Source organism: Natator depressus, chromosome 9 (assembly GCF_965152275.1).
Source record: "Natator depressus isolate rNatDep1 chromosome 9, rNatDep2.hap1, whole genome shotgun sequence".
NCBI classification, from domain to species: domain Eukaryota; kingdom Metazoa; phylum Chordata; order Testudines; family Cheloniidae; genus Natator; species Natator depressus.
Window position 1 is genome coordinate 73,712,323 of NC_134242.1, and position 21,259 is coordinate 73,733,581.

Consider the following 21,259-nt stretch of genomic DNA (forward strand, 5'->3'; position numbering starts at 1 on the left):
TGCCATCTCAGCCTTGTGATGCTGTAATTCCTTTCTTCTGGGGAAATTTGTAATGGTTACAATCCATAATCTGGTTACAACCCTTCCATAAAGAATATTGTCTTAGTGGAAGGGAATTTGGTGAGGAAACAGACTTCAAGTTCAGGATTCCTAAAGGAGAATATATATGAACAGTAAGGAAAATGACTTTTTAAATTATAAAAATAACATTAGTGCCCTTTCAATAATTATCTACAAATGCAGCTGGTAGTTGTATATACATATTGTAAGAGATAACTATTTCAATACTTTTCAGTGTTGTGCTGATTTCCTCCCTCTTTCCACCCCACCTCATTTTTTTTTAACAGGATGAAGGAAATGTGAAAGAAATTCCTATTACCCATCATGTGAAAGAAGGGTGTGAGAAAGCAGATCCTGCACAGTTTGAATTACTTAAGGTTCTTGGTCAGGGATCATTTGGAAAGGTAAGATACAAACTTCTTTTTTTATCCCAATCCTCTACTTCTAATAGACAGCTACTTAGTCCTACTTGTTAACATTAATGAACTTCTCCATTAAAGTTGGTTTTATAGCTTCTGAATACTCCTGACTGCTGTCAAAAGTACATCTTTTTTTCCTGTAGAGTTTACAGTGTCACTGGGTACTGATGGATTCTTGAGGCCTTTGTATGTTACAACTCTGCCTGTGAAACAGGACATGAATTTCTCCCTTTGATCACCATATTGTTTATCCTTAGCATTAGGAGCACAATCTTGCAGTTCTCATGCAGGCAAAACTCCCATTAAAGTCAAGGGTAATTTTCCTATAAGTAACAGGACTGCAGGGCTGGGTGCAGAATAATACAAAAACATTCTTAATCTTGATGAAACAGGTTACTGTCAGCAGTTTGAGACTGAGTTAGAGAAGGCCGACATGGTTTTTAGAGGCCTAATAAGCCACAAACACACACCTGTGAAAATTGGCTTGTTTTTGAGGACGTTATTCCCTGACTTGTAAGTTCTTATGTGGAGGTGACAGTATTAGAAAACTTAAACCTTGCACCCAGTAGCCCTCTATTAACCTGAACTTGCTTGTCCTTTAGACATTCTTTACCCTTTTTGTTGCTAAACTAAGTCTAACTAAGACCAGTGTTTCCACTCTATTCTTCCTGTTATCCATGCTGAGATCAATTGTCAGTTTCTTGCAGAAGAGATGTACAGTGGGGTTCATTTACTTAGCCATGTCACATGAGGAGGATAAAACTCTTGTGGAAGGGTATATAGTATCACTTGATATTTGTTGTAAGTTTCCTTTATCCTGTTCCACAGTTACTGTCTCTAAATGTGGAGTACATATTTTCTCACAAGTGAGAGATGGGAAAGGTCTTTTATCTGCTCAATCTCCCTGCTAATGTAGGATTATTCCCTGTTGTGCACTTACTAGTGCTTTGTCCAGTCTAGCTTTAATTGACCTATGCATTGAGACTTTCCTTGGGAGACTACTTCACAGCCTAATAGATCTGTCAAGAAGCTTCCTGTGAAGTTCAGCATAAATGATCCCTTCTTACTTTTATTCCATAACTCTTAATTATACCCGTTGGGTGTTTTTACAATCATACGTTATATATGCTTGACCTGTCATATGTACCCCCTGCATTGTTGTTTAGCCAATTCTTTTCTCTTATGTCCGTCTCTTCCGCATTTTAAATGTTTTTTTATTCTATGTATGTGATAGCCCCACACAGACAGGTGGGTTAGGAAGGTAATGACATTAAACAATAGATTGAGAAAGCGGGTTTTGATTAGAGTTTGGAAAGAACTATTAATAGAATACAGCATGGACCAGAGAAACATGTTTCAGCCTTAAATGGGGGATGCTATGGGGTGTTGTCATGTTGATTTTAGTCCTTTGCTGGGACATGTCCTTAACTTGTTTGTTAGGTATTACGTCAGCATACATGAGGTGTCATCTGGTTGGATGTTGTGTGGGCTTAACTTTTTACAATATGCAATATTTAAACCAGGAGTGTGGCCAACGTTCTAAATTGACTCTGTTAGAACAATGCTGTACCATGAAACATTTCACTCCTGAAAAGATTTTTGTTGCAGACGCTCCTTGACCAAAAATGTGAATTTGTCCACTTTGCAATATCTGAGCATCTGCACCCCATGAACTTGAGTTTGGATTCATTTGGTCAGCAGTATTTGTTTGGGGCCACGCCTGCTCCCTGAGTGTCCTTGTGCCTTCCATCTGAGAGCATAAAGGGTGGGGTGACCCCAGCTGTCTCTTAGTTCCTTGTCCCTACTGTGGCTATGAGTTGGAACCAGCAGTGAGTTTCTCCCTCACTGTGATCTATCCATTGTATTGTAAATAGAACGGATTATTTGAGCTATTTTTTACTTGTTTCCTTTCTTACTATAAGAAGCAGCCCTTTTCTTTGTCTGTGAGACTTCCTGGTACTGGGATCCCATCGTTATGACTGAGTGCACACCTCCAGGCTTAAAAATGACTCTTTCTGCTGGACGTATGAGGTGCTTATTGTGACATGGTGAGGGGTACATACAAGACAGAAGTGCCATTTGTAAATCATTCTCAAAGAACTCAAAAGTCGAAAGTCTTGCTCAGAATTGTTTTGTCTGGATAGATCATTGCGCTTCTCTTCAGATCCTGAAGCAGCTGGGGGTGAAAATATTGACTATTCCTCCTCAGAGTGCTCCTACTGGCTCTTAGGCTTATATATCTGAGACAGGTTTCAGAGTGGTAGCTGTGTTAGTCTGTATCAGCAAAAAAAACCGAGGAGTACTTGTGGCACCTTAGAGACTAACAGATTTATTTGGGCATCCGATGAAGTGGGTTTTAGCCCACGAAAGCTTATGCCCAAATAAATGTGTTAGTCTCTAAGGTGCCACAAGTACTCCTCGGTTTTATATCTTAGACAGGCACTTGTAAAGAATCATCCTCCACAGAGGCTAAAACCTCAGAGGTTAGGGGGAGGAAGGAAGACTAAATCTCTAAGGGGAAGAGGTCTAGACCTCCATCACTGGGTCCTACCTTAAGAAACTAGAAATACTCTTGAATTACATTTGAGAAGAGTAGTTCAAGGCCCAAGAAGGGACCCTGTGCTGCCCACTCAGGCATCAGTCACAGAACACTGGGACCAACTTCTCCACTGAGTCAGAAATTACCAGGTACAAACCCCTTGCACTGAAGCCCCTGTTACTGATATCTCTGGTACAGGCACCTTACATTTGCCTACCTGCAGCACTAATGTACTTGATACTGAAACCTGTGTGATATCAAGGGATCTTATGGCTAAGGTGAAGATTTTGTCACGGATATTTTTAGTAAAAGTCACAGACAGGTCTCGGGCAATTAAGACCTGTCCCTGAATTTGAGCATTGGCCTGCTAAACCCAGGGTTGTGAGTTCAATCCTTGAGGGGGCCATTTAGGGATCTGGGGCAAAAATTGGGGATTGGTCCTGCTTTGAGCAGGGGGTTGGACTACATGATCTTCTATGAAAATGGGAAGCCGCTGGGCAGCTGTGGGGCTGGCTCGGAGCTCCACGGTGCCCATCCACCCGCGGCTCAGGGCTGCGGACTCCCCCTGGGCCAGAGGTGGTGGGGCTTCCCCTGCTGCCCGCGTAGGCTGAGGGTGGCAGGGCTACCCCTGGGGGCTGAAGTCACGGAATTGGTGACTTCCTGACCTCCGTGACAAAATCATAGCCTTACTTTATGGCCTCTTTTTGGTACTGGGCACTGTTTTTGGTAATAAAGGTATGGTCTGATACCCCAAGCTTAGTACCGAGCACAGCCTGAGTGTGCTCCCAACTATTCAAGCTCCAGCCCCACAAGGGGAGGAGTGCGTCTCTTCCTCAGGCTCAGATAATAGCAACGAGGAGTCTCCAGTACATTCTCTGTGGTCTAGGTATTGAAACCCTTACACCTCAGAGTGAGAATCTAGGACGAATTTTTTTTTATTATCCCATTGGTACTATCCCTTGGTTTCCGCCCCATGGCCTCCTTCTCCCTATACTTACTGGAACCTATGGCCTTATTGAGCACTATGGAGATTACAAGCCAGAAGACTAGCTTCTGCACCCCAGTCCAGAGCTAGAACCTTTTCCCCACTGTCCACTCCACTGTCAGCTCATGCTGCAGTGTTGTTGACTGTGTGGGATGATCAGGGCTCTGATGAGGACTTACAGGTGGAGGACTGTTCCATCCCAGCACCTGTCTTGTTGCTACCTCTTGATGAGGGGTGGTACATGTAATATCTACCTTACAGACAAATTTGCTATGCAGAATGACAGGTACATTTGAGATTCCATTGGAAGTTGTCCAGGGGAAGTTGCACGAGCTCTTAGACCTCCTACACACCTCCATGCCTGGACGTCTTGCAGTGCTCATCAGTGAGGGACTACTGAAGCCACCCAAGTTACTCTGACAGATGTCTACTTCTCTAGCTGTGGTATTCGAGGGTAGATTATTGCTACCAAGTGCCTTCCTAAGCCTTTGAGCAACTTTATATGCAGTAAGTTGAAGTAATCAAGTCCTAAGGTGACAAATGCACATGCAACTGCTACTGGGCCTGTGTAGGAAAGGAATGTGGATATATTGGCCCTCAGAAATTGATACAAGGCTTTTCTGATCACTGTCCGTAGGCCTACAGAGTGATGAGGCATCTGATAGGATTCAGTACTAATTATTGCTTTAACCACCAAGGTTAGAGTTCTTAGAGTTCTGTGAAATTCTTTTTATTTTGGGGAGTTTTTTGCTATTTGGTTGTATCCATTTTCCTCTCACCTGGGGGGTCAGGTTCTGCCCTCAGGAGTATGTGGGAAGGGGCCGGGGGAGGGGGGCACAGTGGAGGCCCTGTCTGGGGGTCATGACAGAGGGAGGTGGACGGGTTCCAGTCCCCTGTGCCAGGTTGTAATGGCTGGAGCTGGGCCCAGTGCTGTGGGACAGGAGACTCAGGGGCCGCTGCTGTGGGGTGAGTTTTTCATTTTAATTGTTTTGATATTGTGTTTTTGCATTTTGTGAAAAACCCCAGGCTCTAGTTGTTCTTCTTCAGTGATGGCTGGGTGAGGTCATTTTCAAAATGGAGAATTGAATTCTTATCCAAATAGAGCTTCAAGACCTTAAAAACTTTATACCTGATTTAACTGAAAAATAAAGATAGATATAGAACTGATTTTAAAAATATTATTTTTGAAGTTAAACTTTCTTCTGTTGCACTTCACATTAGAAGTGTAAAACTCAGTTAAAACTTTTTTCAGGTGTCCTCATGTTAGTTAAAAGCACTGCATGAGAAACTTGGCAGTGCAGAAAACTATTCAGAGTATACCTCATTTGACTTGGGAAAATTAAAATTGTCTAGTTTCACTGGCAAATAACTATACAGTCAGAAAATTGGTTGAGTTGTTAGTTCAGTATTATGCCTATGATATTAAGTCTCTTTATCCTCAAATTCCTGGCACTTTTTAATCATATTTTGGACTCTGATGCACACATGATCAAGGATGTGTCCAGTGATGATTTAAGGATGAAGTTTCAGTGGGTGAATGAGCAGTTAGTTCAGAAGTGGGACCTGTTGTAGAGAGGGAAGCGAAGCTGTAAGAGGCATGGATTGGAGGTGAGAAGCTATTACTCTACATCTGTCAATTTCTGGGTTAAAATTACAGAGAAATGTTGTTGGCCTCTGCATCCAAAAATCTGTGAGAACTTCTAAATTTTGTCTTATTGGAAACAGCCAAACCACCATAAAATCATTGATTAAAGCATTGAATAAAGCAGTCTTTCTATAAAAATAAAGTAGCGTATATTTTTTCTTTTTCTCTCCCTGTCCACAGTGTGTTGTCTTTTGTTCCTTCAGTGGTCTTTAGGGTTCATTGTTTCACTCAGATTAATGTTCACTAATTTTCAGTACTATTTATATCTCAATATTTTTCTCTCTCCACTCAGTTTTTTTCTGATTAGGTCTTTCTTTTGTTTTGTGGTTCATTGTTTTCTCTCCTCTGCTCTCTTCATCCTTGCCTTCTCCATTTTCTTCCTTGTATTTTCCCTCTATTTCTTCTCCCTCTTTGTGGTGTCATCGTTCTGGCTATTAGCTGCCACCTGTATGTGTGAGTACTGTCTCTCTCATGCCTCCCAAAGCTGTCTCCTTCACTCTTTCTGGCAGGTTTCACAGTAGCAGCCGTGTTAGTCTGTATTTGCAAAAAGAAAAGGAGTACTTGTGGCACCTTAGGGACAGCTCACTGCATCCGATGAAGTGAGCTGTAGCTCACGAAAGCTTATGCTCAGATAATTGAGCATAAATGAGGTGGGTGGTTGAGGGGCAAGTGCGAGGGGAAGGACCTATTTCCCCTCTCTATACCCGTTCATAAGCCGACCCCCTTCTCTGGTGCTTCCCTTTTTTACTAAAAGAATTTGGCTTATGAACGAGTATATATGGTATACTTTTATTTAACCATTTCTAATTAAAACCATAAACAGAGTGGTAACATTTTTTGCTTCTAGTGTTGAAAATCTGGAAGTAAATATAAGAATGAAAAGACTTTTGAACCTCAGGTTTTTGTTAGCATACTTTTAAACCTATGATTGGACTTTAATGTTATGATGATGTAGTAAAAGTTTGCTCATTGAAATGTATTAGAAATGGTAATTCAGTAGTTACGCTGGAAGAGCTCGTAGTCATTAGATGTTTGGAGTATGGAAATGCACATAATCCATAGCAATCGATTTTTCTAATCACATTTGTTACTCTGCAAGATCATACTCTCCAAATTTAAGCAGACTGAGGGGAAAAATTGTAGTGGCACCCCCTCCAAGGTGCAGGGCCTTGATCTTAAATGGTGTATTTCCCCACTCCCTTCTCCTCACACTCCAACTTCAGAGATCTTTATGTGAAGCCTCTATGTATTTGAGGTTACATAGCATTTGTAGGGAAGGAGACAGAGCTAGGGACACCTGTTTGACATGCTGCCCTTTCCTAACACACTAGTGTAAAATATGCAGGTACGTGGCATGTAAGTTAATATTAATTCTATAAGCATTAATTTAGGCTGATCTCTGTAGAAAAACTGAAGAGTGCATAGAGTCCAGGTCTAGCTACTTCAGGAACCTTAGGGGTTTCTACCACCTGCAATCCGGTTACTTGTGGAGGTGAGAGTGCAATTACTTTTGTTGCTCTGCCTGCACAGGTGTGTGTGTGTGTGTGTGTCCTAGCATCTAGTGCTCCTTCCTACATCCAACCAAAAGAAGATCTCATAGTCCCTTACTGGATTTAATAATTGCTTTCTCAAAAAGATGGTGTACTGTGAAAACCTGCTGATTTTCTCTGCCCCTACCCCCATTATTTTAGTTTTTCCCTATGGAGGCTATGATTTGGTGCGCAGTCTGTTCTCTTTTCCTCATACTAAAACAGACCATGATACCTTTTTGTTCAAACTAAATCACTGTTATATATAACAATTTTAGCAATAATTTGAAATATCAAATATTTTTTGGGTCAGGTTTTTCTTGTGAGGAAAATAATTGGACCTGATGCTGAACAGCTTTATGCAATGAAAGTATTGAAAAAAGCTTCTCTAAAAGGTAAGTGTGTTTTCTTTATAATGGTCTTGGAAAATACTTCCTGTGTTGAAGTCAGTATTGTAAATATTTTTGTATTAAATAGCCCTCTGTCTTAAACAAGCTGTTCCTTCAGTGAAGTCATAATTCTTTCTTTGACATCAGTTTTTTTTAATTAACCTTTTTGAGGCCATGCCTTAAGAATTTTTTTCAAACCTGTCCAGATGTCTTCAGGTTTTTTTTAATATTAACCTTCTGTAAGTCCATTTAACATTTTTTTTATTACAGCAAGAGAATTACAGAGAAACAGTTTTCCTGTATTTTCCATGGTTCTAATTTGGTCAAAACTGTTCATTTGTCAAGTTCTGAGTCAACCCTGCTTTATTGGGGAAGTCAAAGTAAGCCAAATTATAAGGTGTTTCTGTCTTTACAAGACACATCACTGGACTCTACTCCACTGTGGGTTACATTTGGGCATGAAGTGTTACTGCTAGAAAATCCAAAATATGATCTTAATAGACAATACATATTCACAGGGGGCAGAATCTAGAAGTTGAAATTAGCTGAAGTCCCCCCCCCCCCCAAAAAAAACCCGACCATCAACCAACCCAACCTTCCCCAACTTTTTTACGATTTTTGAAAAGAAACTTGCTAGATCACTAAATATAGCTGGATTTGTTGCAGAATTTAGAAAGGTTAAAATATATAGTGGTAAGAGAGAGAAAATGTAATATCTCAAAATAAAAAGAAATGATTTAAAGGGTAAATAAAGATTATTTTATATTTCTCTGGAAATTTAGAACTTACTGTCTATTCCTTCCTGTCCTACCTTCACTTTACTAAAATAGAGGATTATTTATTAGTATTCTGCTTTTTTTCAGTACGAGATCGAGTTCGTACAAAGATGGAGAGAGATATATTAGTAGAAGTAAATCATCCATTTATCGTCAAACTGCACTATGGTGGGTATTTTTGTTCTGTTGCCTATATATTTTTGGCAGGATTAGCATGTTAAGGGCATTAGTCATCTCTTTCTTAATAGTTGGAGTGGATTTGCTCTACATTTGACGTGCTTAATGAAAACTAGGTTTTAATCTTCTTCTGCCTTATTTTTGTTAAGTTATTGTAAGCAGGTACAGATAATGTGAAAGCTAGGCATAGATGACTAGTAATTTCTACCTTCCAATATGTAACTAAGGACATTTTCTGGAAAAAAGTGACATTAACAGATAAACATCAATCCAGCCTTTCTGAAGCATTAATCTCTGCAGAGTTTAACAGAACCAGTATTTTCTGCCTTGAGAGGTTTGAATATACCCTCAGTTATGTAAACATTCCTTTTATAATTACAGAGCATATCTCAGTTTTCACTATTATGGTTACATCTCACTCTGTGTCAAAGTATCTGCCTAGTCCATTCTATATTGACAGCCTGTGCATGGTGTAGAGTCTTGTCATTTAGGCCTTTTGTCTGAGTTTTCTTCTGTAAGATATGAACACATCTTAAGGTGAATTGCAGACCTCTCAGGGATATATTTCTCTCATGTACGCGCATATCTGTTCCAATGTAGTTCAGATCAGGATAGTGCTTTTCCCAAGAGGCTAAAAAGTACATTAAATAAAACATGCATATGATCAATTTAACACACATTAAACAATTCCTAAGCACTTAATCAAGAAAACATAATTACCTTTTTATAGTACTTTAAAAGCATATGAGAGATTTATAAACAATTAGCATCTTCACATAGTAAAATGGTAACATGCACATAAGAAAACATCTAAATAGACCATGTATAGTAAAAAAAAAAAAAAAAGATTCCCTTGATAAGACTGAAGAATTAAAATATTTATCTTCATCTTTTTAAAAGAAATAACTTTTCAAAGGTCATGAAAATCTATCGGGCATGTATTATCGGGATCCTGACCTCTATATTATAGCCCTTTTTGGTCACTGGCTTCTGTTTTCCTCCATTTTTGCTTCTTTATTTTCTCATTCACAGCCCATCAGACTCTCCCCACAATCCTATTTTTGAAAGTTTCATTAGACCTGAATTCTGCTGTTGGTCTTGTTGTTTCTCCACTGGCAGAGGTTTCAAGCACTGCCATCCTATGTCTTTAACTGGCTGAAATGCTTCTCTTCCTTCCCCACCTACTTCCAACTTGTTTTCTTTATAGGGAGAGACACAATCAACTTGAAATCCACTCAATTTAAAAAAAAGTTAAGCCTGGTTTCAGTTGTTATACCTCCCCCCGTCAACTTTTATAGTATAATTTTCTTACTTAAAATATTTTTCTCCCTTGTTGCTGTAACAAACAAAAGTGGAAGTTGACTAACTTTATGGGGAAAAACTGAAACAGACTCTGCACAAAGTGCAGTCAAATGTAAACAAACGGGAGGGGAGGGGGAAAATGGTGCTTTTATCTTACTTTTCATTTAGTATTTTTTTACCAAGTGCAGGTAAAAAGCTTTTGACCAGAAGTGAAAAATGAATGTCCTTTTAGAATCTGATTGGCAGGCCTTGTTTAAAATGTATCACTACGTTTAAAATGTAATTACTTGACTTTTAATGGGCAGTGCAAGGGGTTGGAGTAAGAGGCTTCTTGTGCTTCTCCTATTCACTGTACATATATATGAGCAAGTCACACAGAATCTGATCCCTTGTTCATTTTTCAATCTTACACCATTGCCACGGGGTCCACTTACTGCTAGTGGCTCCTCCTCGTGGCAGTCCTGGGGATTAGCTCTTCCCTCCTCTGGCGGTGTCCCTATCAGTCGTCTTTTCTCACCTTGAAGACCCCTCTTGCTCCAGTAACCAGAGCCTACTCTTCGTGACTTGGTGGTTGATTGGGTCTGCCTGGCCTAATTCAACCTTCTCAGAGCCAGAATGAGGAATACAACACCCCATCACAGTCATATAACATTTTCATTATTTTTGAATGCCTTTACTATTCTTAAGCTCCCCAAAGACTTCCTACAGCTTTTGGAAAATGTCCCACAGATATTGTTTTTCCATTTTTAAAACCAGTACTTTTTAATAATTTAGGTACAATAAAATTAGTCCAATATAAAAACTGAGACTGGCACACCAGTGGGTGTGGTGGTGCATGGATGACTTGTTTGAATTCCGAAACTCTTAATTTTTCAAATTGTTGTGTTAGGTCCTAACAACTTGTGGGCAAACTTTATTATAGTAGAACCTCATTAATTCCCATATCAATAATTAAAAACATAATTATTGTACAAATAGAGGGGGGGTCTCCCCATGCTTAGCAAAGATGTAATAGAACGGCAGTGCTGTAGTGAGATCTCTTGTCACTAACACTTTGTAATATATTAGTAATGGTTACTTTTTTCAGACTTTCCTGCACAAAGTATTAACAAAATGAATAAAACTAAATTACATTTCTCAAATAAATGAATATAGTACATTTTGATGCAGTATTCGTGTGGTGTTAATTATTCAGGTTAGTTCACAGATTTCAGTAGCTCATATGAGGCTCTCATGCCTAATTGAATTACCTCAGTTCAGAAGCAACTGCTCTATTACGCTAAAATAAAAGCCGTAAAAAAGTATTATAGAATGCCTGAGTATTGTCTAATTTCACCATTGTCATATAAAACTATCCATTAAGTTTTGTGATGTTTTAAAATCAGCCTTTCAGACCGAAGGGAAGCTATATTTAATATTGGATTTTCTCAGGGGAGGAGATGTATTCACGCGATTATCCAAAGAGGTAAGTACCTACATTTTAACTGAATACAATAGTAAAAATTTGTTCAAAGACGCAAAGAAATTAGAGCTGGAAAATGTCATCCTTGTCTAACCCCCTACCAATATTGGATTGTTCCTTTTGTCTTTTTCTCTAATTCTTGACCCATTTGTTTTTAGGAACTCAGTTGAACTTTCATTTTGTGTGTGTGTGTGTGTATGTGTGTATATATATATATATACATATATAAAAAAAGTGAAAGTTCAATTGAGCTCCCAAAATATATATATATATATTATAATAATATCCATCCCTTGGGACGATATTCCATAGCTTAAGAAACCTCAGTGTCAAACTTTTACTGATAATTGGCCTAAAATTTCTTTTCTGTACCTCCCCATACCAAATTCTCTAATCTAAAAGTGGTCTTGTTGCATAAAGACCTAGTTGAGGTAAATCAGATTTATATAATAAAGAACACAGGTGTGATTAGAGTTTGATGTCAGTTTAGCTGCCCCTGAGTCTGTTGAATCATTTTAGTGTTTAGTTTCTTGAATCGAATATTTTTTGTAGGTAAAATACTTTTCTCCCCCCTTCTCCCTCCCCCCCCCATTTTGGAGAAATCACAACCTTGATTGACAGCTCACTATTGTTTGTTTGGGGAGGGATGCTAATTGTGCTACTCTGATGACATGTCTTTAAATCTGTCAGTCTGTGAAATTGCATGTGGACTATAATGGTATTTGTAATATTTCAAGCTAAGAAATATTCTGTTTTTCAAAACTTTTCTGTAAAAATTCTAGGTGTTGAATTAAACTTTTGAAAATATCTTCATAATGAGAGTTTTTAGTGCTTCATAAATTTCACGAGTCTGTTTCTCATTTTAAATCTACTTCCATATGATTTCAAGACATTCCTTATGATAATGTCTAACAGAGGACATTGTCTAAAATTGGGCAAACTAGCTGGCTGACTTTGATGTGAAATAGATTGTCAGTAGTTGTTTCAAATTAGTATCCTTAAGCTTTAAGAACCAATGAGCTGGATTTTCTCAGTGCATCTGTTTCCTAAAGTCAAGCTACATATTGAGGATGGGTCAGGGAACATATACCTAGTATATGCCCTAAAATTACATTGAACTCGTTTTATTAGCTTGCAATAGTGATCTCTCAGTATTTCACAACTAAACTCAATGTAAATATCCTGTAGCTGTGCTATGAAAATATTGAGAGTTGTCTATTTGTAGGAGTCAGCAGACCTGTTAAGAATTAATGAGGCATAAACCAGGAAAGTGGTCAATCTCTATTTCCAGTTGATCTGAGATGTCTCCCTTAAGAAATCTCAGTATAATAGGAAATGACTTCAGGTCTTGTTGTGATAGTGCAGCTAGAATATACTGATCCTCCAAAATAGACACTTAAATGAAGGGTGCAAATCTGGCTGTAAAAATATTGGCTGGGTATCTGAAAAAGAGAGAACTCTCTCCTTTTAGGAGTAAAGAAATAAGCAATAATTTTGAGGTCACTTGTTACTCAAGTTTATATTTGGTTTTCAACAAACTTCAGATTATTTCTAAAGTACCATGATTTTTTAAAACTTTTAATTTTGTATATTAAAAAACACCTGAGATGTTTTCTATAAAGAAAACACAATAGTTTTAAAAACACTTTTCTATTGCAATACCACATGGCAATGGAAAGTGAATGACTCAGGCCAATTGCGGGGGGTGGGGTCGGTTCCTAGGGCCACTTGAAACCATCCCACACATGGATTATCAGGCATATTTGAAATTGTTTTTGAATGTTTAGCTGTTAATAAGATATTTAAGTGTTAATTTTGGTCTTTAAAATTCTAACGTATGGGACTTTTTCCGCTGCAATGCAGAAAATGTCTGATATCCATCCAATAAAGCACTTTTACCGCAGCTTTCCCTTCAGAAGTAAAACTTAATGCAATTTGTTTTTACCACATTTAATTTGGGGGGAAAATCATATTTAAAATGAATTTATTTAATCTTGCTAGGTTGCAAAGTAATAATTAGAATAATTGTATTTGGAGGTTTGGAAACTTCCTTTGTATCTTTGGACTGTAACAGTCATTTTTGTTCATTGTACTTCATTCTTAATTCATTCTTTTATTATTTCTGTTGCATATAACTTTGACATGACAAACTACAGTAATACCTGTGCGCTGTTCAAATTAGGAATATTTCTTAATCTTGAGCAGAGCGGTTCAGCAATAAGAGTACATCTTGTATTCATAGTTCCAAATGTTGATGTATATTACTAAGCTTAATCAACACTGTTTATACAAGGCTAACTAGTCCTATATAAGGAGACTAAATGAACAAAGTTTCTACGCTCCTTCGTACTCTCAATGATTTCAGCAAATGGAGAATAGTTCATCTTGGAATATAATTTGAGGTTTTAAAGACCTAAAAAAAAAAATATAAGAATATAGACCTCCAAAATGCTTGAAGTTATTACTGGTTATGTTATAATTTCCCCAGATAATGATTGTCTGTGTGGCCATATGGTACCAGCATGTTAAAGTGGTAAAATAATGTGTATACCATAACACTAAGTGAAGAAAGGTGGTGAAAGGAACAGCAAGTAGTGAGAGCAGAAGGGAGAACTCACTCTGTTACTGAGGGCAAATATATTTTTCTCAGTCCTGGTGAGGCCCCAGTCATGCAGGGTCAACCAGCTAGCGTACATGGCATTGTATATAGGTAAAGCAATGCTTTATCTGTACCCCACATATGTGACTAGTTGTTCCTTATTTTATTTAACTAACTCCCTCAATCTCCCTGCTTCTTGTCTAGGCACTACTAACCTCCCCTGGTGTAACATTTGGCTAGATACAATTGAATATATGTTCAAGTCTCCTGGGTTATATGTGGCATTTAGAGCATGAATTTCTTGTCTAATAGGCCAAGTTGCACAAAGTGAACAGAGATGATCATTTGAGAATCCCACCGCCTCCTCCACCCCATCCCCTGTGATGCAGTGGAGAATCATAGCCATTGAAATAGTTCTCCCCCAGACTAATTTCTGTCTGTGCAGAGACTGTCTAAATGGTGTGCATACAAAATATAAACCTATTACAGTATTACCAAGGCATTTGAAAATGATATATCCAGAGAGTGAGAAAGGGAGGCTGGAGGAAGAGCGACACAGATACACACAAATAAATTTGTGTGTGTGTGTGTGTGTGTGTGTGAGAGAGAGAGAGCTTTTTTCTACAACTAGTTGGGCTACAAACTTGTTTTTAAATGAAAGCTGAGATTTTCACATAATCTCCTGACTCGAGGAGCCAGGGCTTTGAGAAGAACAACAAATACCATGTGACTTAAAATCATGAGTTGTCAACACTGCTGCTGTGATTTTTTGCACAAGTTAAATACCTGAAAGTCTTAGAATGTATTGAAGCAGGTCTAGAATAAGGAGAGTGAATAATCTCTGGGCTGCTAGAGAACATCTCTACTTCTGTTACACCAAAGAGAGGAGAAGGGGGTGGGGTGGGGAGGAATATGTAGAGACGGTGCCCAAACATCCTTGGCTCTTTTACATGAAAAGCCATGGTGATAAGGGAGAGAGGCAGGCAAACTAAGGAAGAAAATTCCTGGATCTCATTTTTTTCCCATTGACAAAATACAACAAAATGTAAAGATGTACCGTTGCTGTTCAGCCCAACCTTGTAGCAAAATGTTCAAACCCCCCCCCCCCCCCAAAAAAAAAAAAAAGAGCAGAAAAGGTTTGAATGCATCTCTGTTCATGTAAATGATGTGCAGATTCTGTCCACTCTTCAACCTCGTTCACCTCAGTGAAGTATGAACTTAACTTTAGGAACAAGCAATTCCTTTTTTAGAAGGAAACTTAATAAGTCTTAATAGTGTTAACATCACTCAATTGAAAACTATAAAATGGGAATATAAAATTTTAAGGTTACAATTACACATCCTGTATATTTTATACTATTGTAAGCAATAGTACATCAAACTACATGTTAAACTGGAAAAACAGGAATAGGAAATGCTCTGTATAGGGCACTGTGGCTGAATGAATACTGGTAAACCAGCAAGGCAGATACAAAAGTTAACTTTCCTTTAATTATGCTACCTTACAGTTGCAATAACATTTATTTTTACTTTTAATTCTTTAAGAGCTGGATTGTGAGGAACACTAAAATAATTTCAGGGTTAGATCTACAGAAAACTTCATAGTCTATAGTTTATTCTTGCATATCATCTGTATTAAGTGAAATTGTCTCCTGAGAATTTGTGAAATGTAGTAGTTATGAGAAATATTTGAATTTAGGGAAGCAGAAGAACTGTCTGTTTTTAGATTGCAGTATTAGAAACTGACAAGATCTGAAGGTAAATCTATACAGTTCTTATTAGGTTATGTTTACAGAGGAAGATGTGAAATTCTACCTCGCAGAACTGGCCCTTGCTTTGGATCATCTACACAGCTTGGGGATTGTATACAGGGATCTGAAGCCAGAAAAGTAAAGTAAAATTTATTTTATCCACTATTACATGTATTTTGTTTAATTGTTTCTTTGCATTTTCATTATACATCTCTATAATTCTATAAAAATGGAGTAAAAGATGTTTTTATAAGCTATATGTATTGGGTTTAATAGTTAAATATAAGCACTGATTGCAATATAATGTACAGAGTTCTTAAATTAAAGATTGGGAGATTGGTTGAGATCTGTCTTTAGCTACAATGTTTAAATTGTTATATATAAATATTCCTGTTACGTGTATTGGTGAATGTGAATTTTAATTTTCAGCATTTTGCTTGATGAAGCAGGACATATCAAGTTAACAGGTAGGTAAAATTTAATAGTATAGCTCTTAAATATTTTAATGAAATTACAAATATTTTAATGAAATTAGGTATTTTAGTGTGGAGTTGCATATAATTTCTTGTATAACAATCTTGATAGATACCAGTACTTAATTTATGTTTTTTAAATTAACTTATATAGCCCTAGATTGTGCAGTCTGATCTACATTAGCAGACTATTATGCCTGGGCAGAATCCCATTGAAGTTAGTGTGACTCCACGTGAGTGAGATCTGCCCGCGTGGATTAGATGGCAGGATTGGAGCCATTGTATTTATGTTAAACCTAAAACCAAAAACCACTGTAAAGGTTAATTTCTGTGGGTAAAGTGGTTGTAGAAATTAATGTTTATAAAATAGACATTGAAAGCTACTTCATTTTTAAAAATAAGGTAAATAAATTCAGATGACACTTCATCAATAACAAAAATAAACTACTGTTCAGGTTTAAGTGGCTTATATGATGGTTGATTATAAAATGTCTCTTTATCTGAAGATCAACAGCTAATGCGATTGAGCAAGGCAGAGGTTCAGCAAAGCTGAAATGTCAATATGCTGACTCAGTCTTTTAAGAAAGATAAAGATTTAGTGCAGACAACATGTTCTTTAAAAATATAAAATGTGATTTCAGAAATTATAGTCTAATCAGTTTAAAAACAAAGGTGTAGAAAAATTCTGTATTACAAGAAAAAATAATGCTATTTTCTTTTGGAAAATAAAATTCACCAACAAGACTTGCATTATAAACATTTGGATAAGTACAAAGTGTGAACTAGTATACTCTTAAATTATATTACCATATTAAAATTATAGTAAAGTAACCATTTTGATTATATCATGAAGTTCACTATATGCTGTGCTGTATAAATATTAACAGCTATTAGAACCACCTTGCAAGATTAAAAAGAGATTCATTATTTAAACTCTCATCCATTTAGTGCAATGTACACAATATACACAATAGTTTTACTTGTAATCTTTTATTGTTTCTGATAGAACTTTTAGCCAAATAGGCTTTGCTTAGATTACAGAATTACTGGATATTCATTATTTAAAAGCACTACAGGATGTGTTTTTGTTTCAGACTTGCTTTAGACTTTTAGGCAACAACAGGGATTTGAATCCCTATACAATATTATTGATTTCTGGATACCATTCTCTTGGAGTCCTTCAGCCTCTGAGCGGTTTTCTCTCTTGCTTTCTGCTTCTCTTGAAATGCCCAGTTGAGGGATTTAATTTAGATTAACTTCTCCTTCCAGACCACATTTAAACACCTTAGCCATTTGGGGCTTTCACAGTGCAGGGACTAGTGGAAAAGTGGGGTCAGGAGGGTGGGGGGTAGTGAGAAATCAGGGTTACAAGATTATATTGTTTTGCAGGGTACATCAGTACTTAAATTCAGTTTCAACTTGGGTCCAAAGGAAAAAACCTCTTGTAATTCTTTGAGGCTTTATTTTCCTATCAGCATTTTGAAGCTGCTTGTAAGGCAGCTTTTTGAATTAACAAGCACTTATAAAATTCCATTTTCCTTCTTACAATGGAAAGGAGAACTGAGAGGTGTGCTTGATATAAACAAGTCTGACTTTGGCAAACTTATATATATCTGGAGTAGTAAACCCCTGGTGTAGACAGTGGTAAGTCAACAGAAGAATTCTTCTTTTGACCTAGCTACTGCCTCTGAGGGATGTGGATTACGTATGCTGATGGGAGACTCTCTCCTGTCAGCGAAGGGAGCGTCTACACTGCAGTGGTGTAACTGTGCCGCTGTAGCATTTTTAAGTGTAGAAATACCTTAAGTCTGATTTTTACATAAGCTGTTTTCGTAAGTTAAGGCCGTGACTACACCAGCAGTTACGTCGGCAAGACTTTTATTGCTTAGTGGTGTGAAAAAAACACCCCTTGGAGCGACATAAGTTTTGCCGGCATAAGCGCTCGTATGCACAGCGCTGTGTCGGTGGGAGGCGCTCTTCTGCTGACATAGCTGCCGCCGCGCGTTGGGCTGGTTTCATTATGTTGTCGGGAGAGCTCTCTGCCCTTGGGATAACGAGACTACACGAGGGCTCTTACAGCAGCACATCCATATTAGTACAGCTGTGCCACTGCAAGCTTGTAAGTGTAGACATGGCCTTAGTAGTTTGGTGTTTTCTATGATGAAACATTCTCATTTAAATCTAGTTTTTCCATCCTATAAAGCAAGCAGCAAAGTCTCAGCAAATAAGAAAAATAAATGCAGAACCTTTCATAATTTTAAGGTTCTAAATATGTAAAGTTTTAAATACCTAATTGCAGAAAAACTAAGCAACATAATGGTCGCTGAGACTTTCAGTTCACTTGTTCCTGGCACAGTACAATAGACTGTGTAATGCACTATTTAACTTTCATTCTCCAGTGAGCTTTAGGATTACCATTTCTTTATTCATAAACAGTCTTTGGTTGTGTGAATCCAAAATATAAAATTATTGTATAAAATATTGTTTTTAAAGTTCTTTACTAGATATATCTTTGTAATGCTGTTGTTGTAGACTTCGGACTCAGCAAAGAATCAGTAGATCAAGAAAAGAAGGCCTACTCTTTCTGTGGTACTGTAGAATACATGGCACCTGAAGTAGTAAACAGGCGAGGCCACAACCAGAGTGCCGATTGGTGGTCATTTGGTGTTCTTATGGTACTGTATGATTAATTGCATAATGTTGTTTGCAGTCAAATAGTCTGCATGCCTCCACAGAGTAATGTTAAATTTATTTAGAATAAACTGCCTAAACAGAATTAGGACGATTTTAGGTTGAGGGGAAGACCTGGGAGAAGCTGGTAACTAGATTACTACTGAAGAAACAATAGTTTTGAAATAAGTCGAACCTTGACTTGTTTAGACCTTTTAAGGAAATGCATACCTCTAAGGATTATTAACATATACGTGACTTTGTAGCAGTCCAGAACAATTTTATTCAGTCACTTTCCTAGGTTGTTGTAAGGCTTCAGTTGGAATGTTTCTTTGACATATAGCTTATTAGTAAAAAACAAAAAAACTGAGTTTGACAAAGCATTCCTTTAAAAAAAGTTTGTAACAGCAAGCCTGTTGAATGAACAACACAGAAAAGTGGAATACACCAGTAATACTAATATATGTGCCGTTGTGGATAGTAAATTGTTACACCATTAGCATTTGTACTTAGGAGGAAAAATAAAAACAAAATTTTTGACTACTTTTTTATGGTGTAGCAGTACATGACTTCAGGGAGAATTCCATTTGACTCCTCAAGTAGCTTTTGAATTATGGTCCCTGAACCACCATTAGTCTGTAAAGCCCTCCAAGGTGTTCTACATCATCTTTTTATCCCATCTACTGTTGATATTGATTGTCATGTAAATTGCCTTTGAAGAGAATGTTTAACTTTTGGACATTTTAAAAATTAAAATTAGTATGTATTTGCTAATCACCCTGAAGACTTCTCAGGTCTTAGTGTGTGTAGTACAAGTGAAATACCATTTTAATTAAAATCTTGTAAGAGTACTTTAAAAAAAAATTAACCACTTAATGTTGATTAAACATTTGTTCTTTTCAGTTTGAAATGCTTACTGGTACATTACCATTTCAAGGTAAAGATCGAAATGAAACTATGAATATGATACTAAAGTAAGTATTCTCTTTTTTTAATAGAATTACCCTTGTTTTTGAAAGTAACCAAAAATGTAGCTATAGATATTATGCTTTAGCTTGTGTATTGTAGTTTGCTCATTTTCAGGATGTGAAATTATAAAATGTCAAACACAAAAGTAAGAATTTGATCACAAACAATGTGGATACTGAAGAATATCTCTGAGGCTTAAAACTGTAAACATAAACTTGTGTGTGTGTAAAGTTAGTATTAAAAATAGGGGCAGTAAAGTACACTAGAGAGTTATTTGCCAACATAGCTTATATAAAAACAAAACAACCTATTTTATACAGATTGTGTATGCTATTCTCTGTGTACAAGCGTGTGTATACACACACGTTCTGTATAAAATAGTTTAATCCATGTTGTAATAGTAAGACAGGTGTGCAGTGGTGATTGGTAAACAAGTCCTAACTGTACACTCTTGCCACTCTTTAAATGAGGGAAGCAAGAATTTATTGCTTTTATGAGTAGTCAAAGGGTATCCTGCAGCTCATGTGGTTAGACTTCTGGGACTTTCTGAGGGGGATGGGTGCGAAAGAAAAGGGGGTTTAGTCCTGACTCCATGGCAGGAGGGACTAAACCCTGTGTGTGGTTAATGTATAGCAGCATTGCTGCAGAAGATAGATTAGTTCACCACCTATTTCAGGATTTGTAGCAAAATGAATATGTGCGTGTATAACATAATGTTACAATTCTGCCTAGAAATTTCAGGCTGAACTAGACACTTCGATTATTAAAAAAATTGTTCAAATCGCTAAAGTTGTTTTAAATTTAGTAATTGTCCTTACAAAATAATCTCCATGAAGTTGATCCCTTTGGCCTTCTCTAATGACTTCATGATCTAATTCTTGAGGCTTTTTCTGAGTGGAGGAATAAAAAGGTGACTTGTGGGGTTGTGTAGATTACAGGGGTCGTTTTGGCTATTTCCAAGTGCCTTCAAAAGTTGGCTCTGGTAGGAAAGGATGAATACTTCCTTTTTGTCATATGCCAGCATGTTTGGATAGACTTAGATCTCTTCAGGGATACACAACTTTTCAGTACTTTATGCAGCTTTAGTCTGAAGCAGCCTATTTGTTGAAAACCACTATACCACACTGTGCTTTTTTCTAAAAGTTTCTTGAATGGGTAGCTATTTTAATATTTATATTCAATTTGAAATCTCGTTCACACAATTCCACTGTCTTGTGACACTCATTGACAGATCTGATGGCAGAGTTTCTTACCCTCAGTTTAATGAGTCCATCTAGAGTGTTTTTTTAGCAAAACATGCTCTTTGCAGTCATAATTTCTTCATTCTCTTTCTCCAGAGCAAAGCTTGGAATGCCACAATTCCTTAGCCCTGAAGCGCAAAGCCTTCTAAGGATGTTGTTTAAAAGGAACCCATCAAACAGATTAGGTAATGTGATCTTGTTTTGGTTGGTTCTTTTTGACCTGGATCTTGAAGTAAAACCATCTACAGCATAACTTGTGAACAACTTAATTGT

General features: G+C 37.3%; 1 protein-coding gene across 1 annotated transcript in view; it reads left to right on the forward strand.

The window, feature by feature from the left end:
- The window catches only part of RPS6KA6 (ribosomal protein S6 kinase A6), a 73,177-nt gene that overhangs the window by 21,033 nt on the left and 30,885 nt on the right, over positions 1-21,259 (forward strand). The window contains exons 3-11 of the mRNA XM_074963110.1: positions 348-464; positions 7,491-7,572; positions 8,430-8,510; positions 11,207-11,286; positions 15,665-15,771; positions 16,063-16,100; positions 18,639-18,781; positions 19,680-19,750; positions 21,083-21,171. Of these exons, the coding sequence (XP_074819211.1) occupies positions 348-464; positions 7,491-7,572; positions 8,430-8,510; positions 11,207-11,286; positions 15,665-15,771; positions 16,063-16,100; positions 18,639-18,781; positions 19,680-19,750; positions 21,083-21,171 (808 nt within the window). The remainder of the gene's footprint in view (positions 1-347; positions 465-7,490; positions 7,573-8,429; positions 8,511-11,206; positions 11,287-15,664; positions 15,772-16,062; positions 16,101-18,638; positions 18,782-19,679; positions 19,751-21,082; positions 21,172-21,259) is intronic.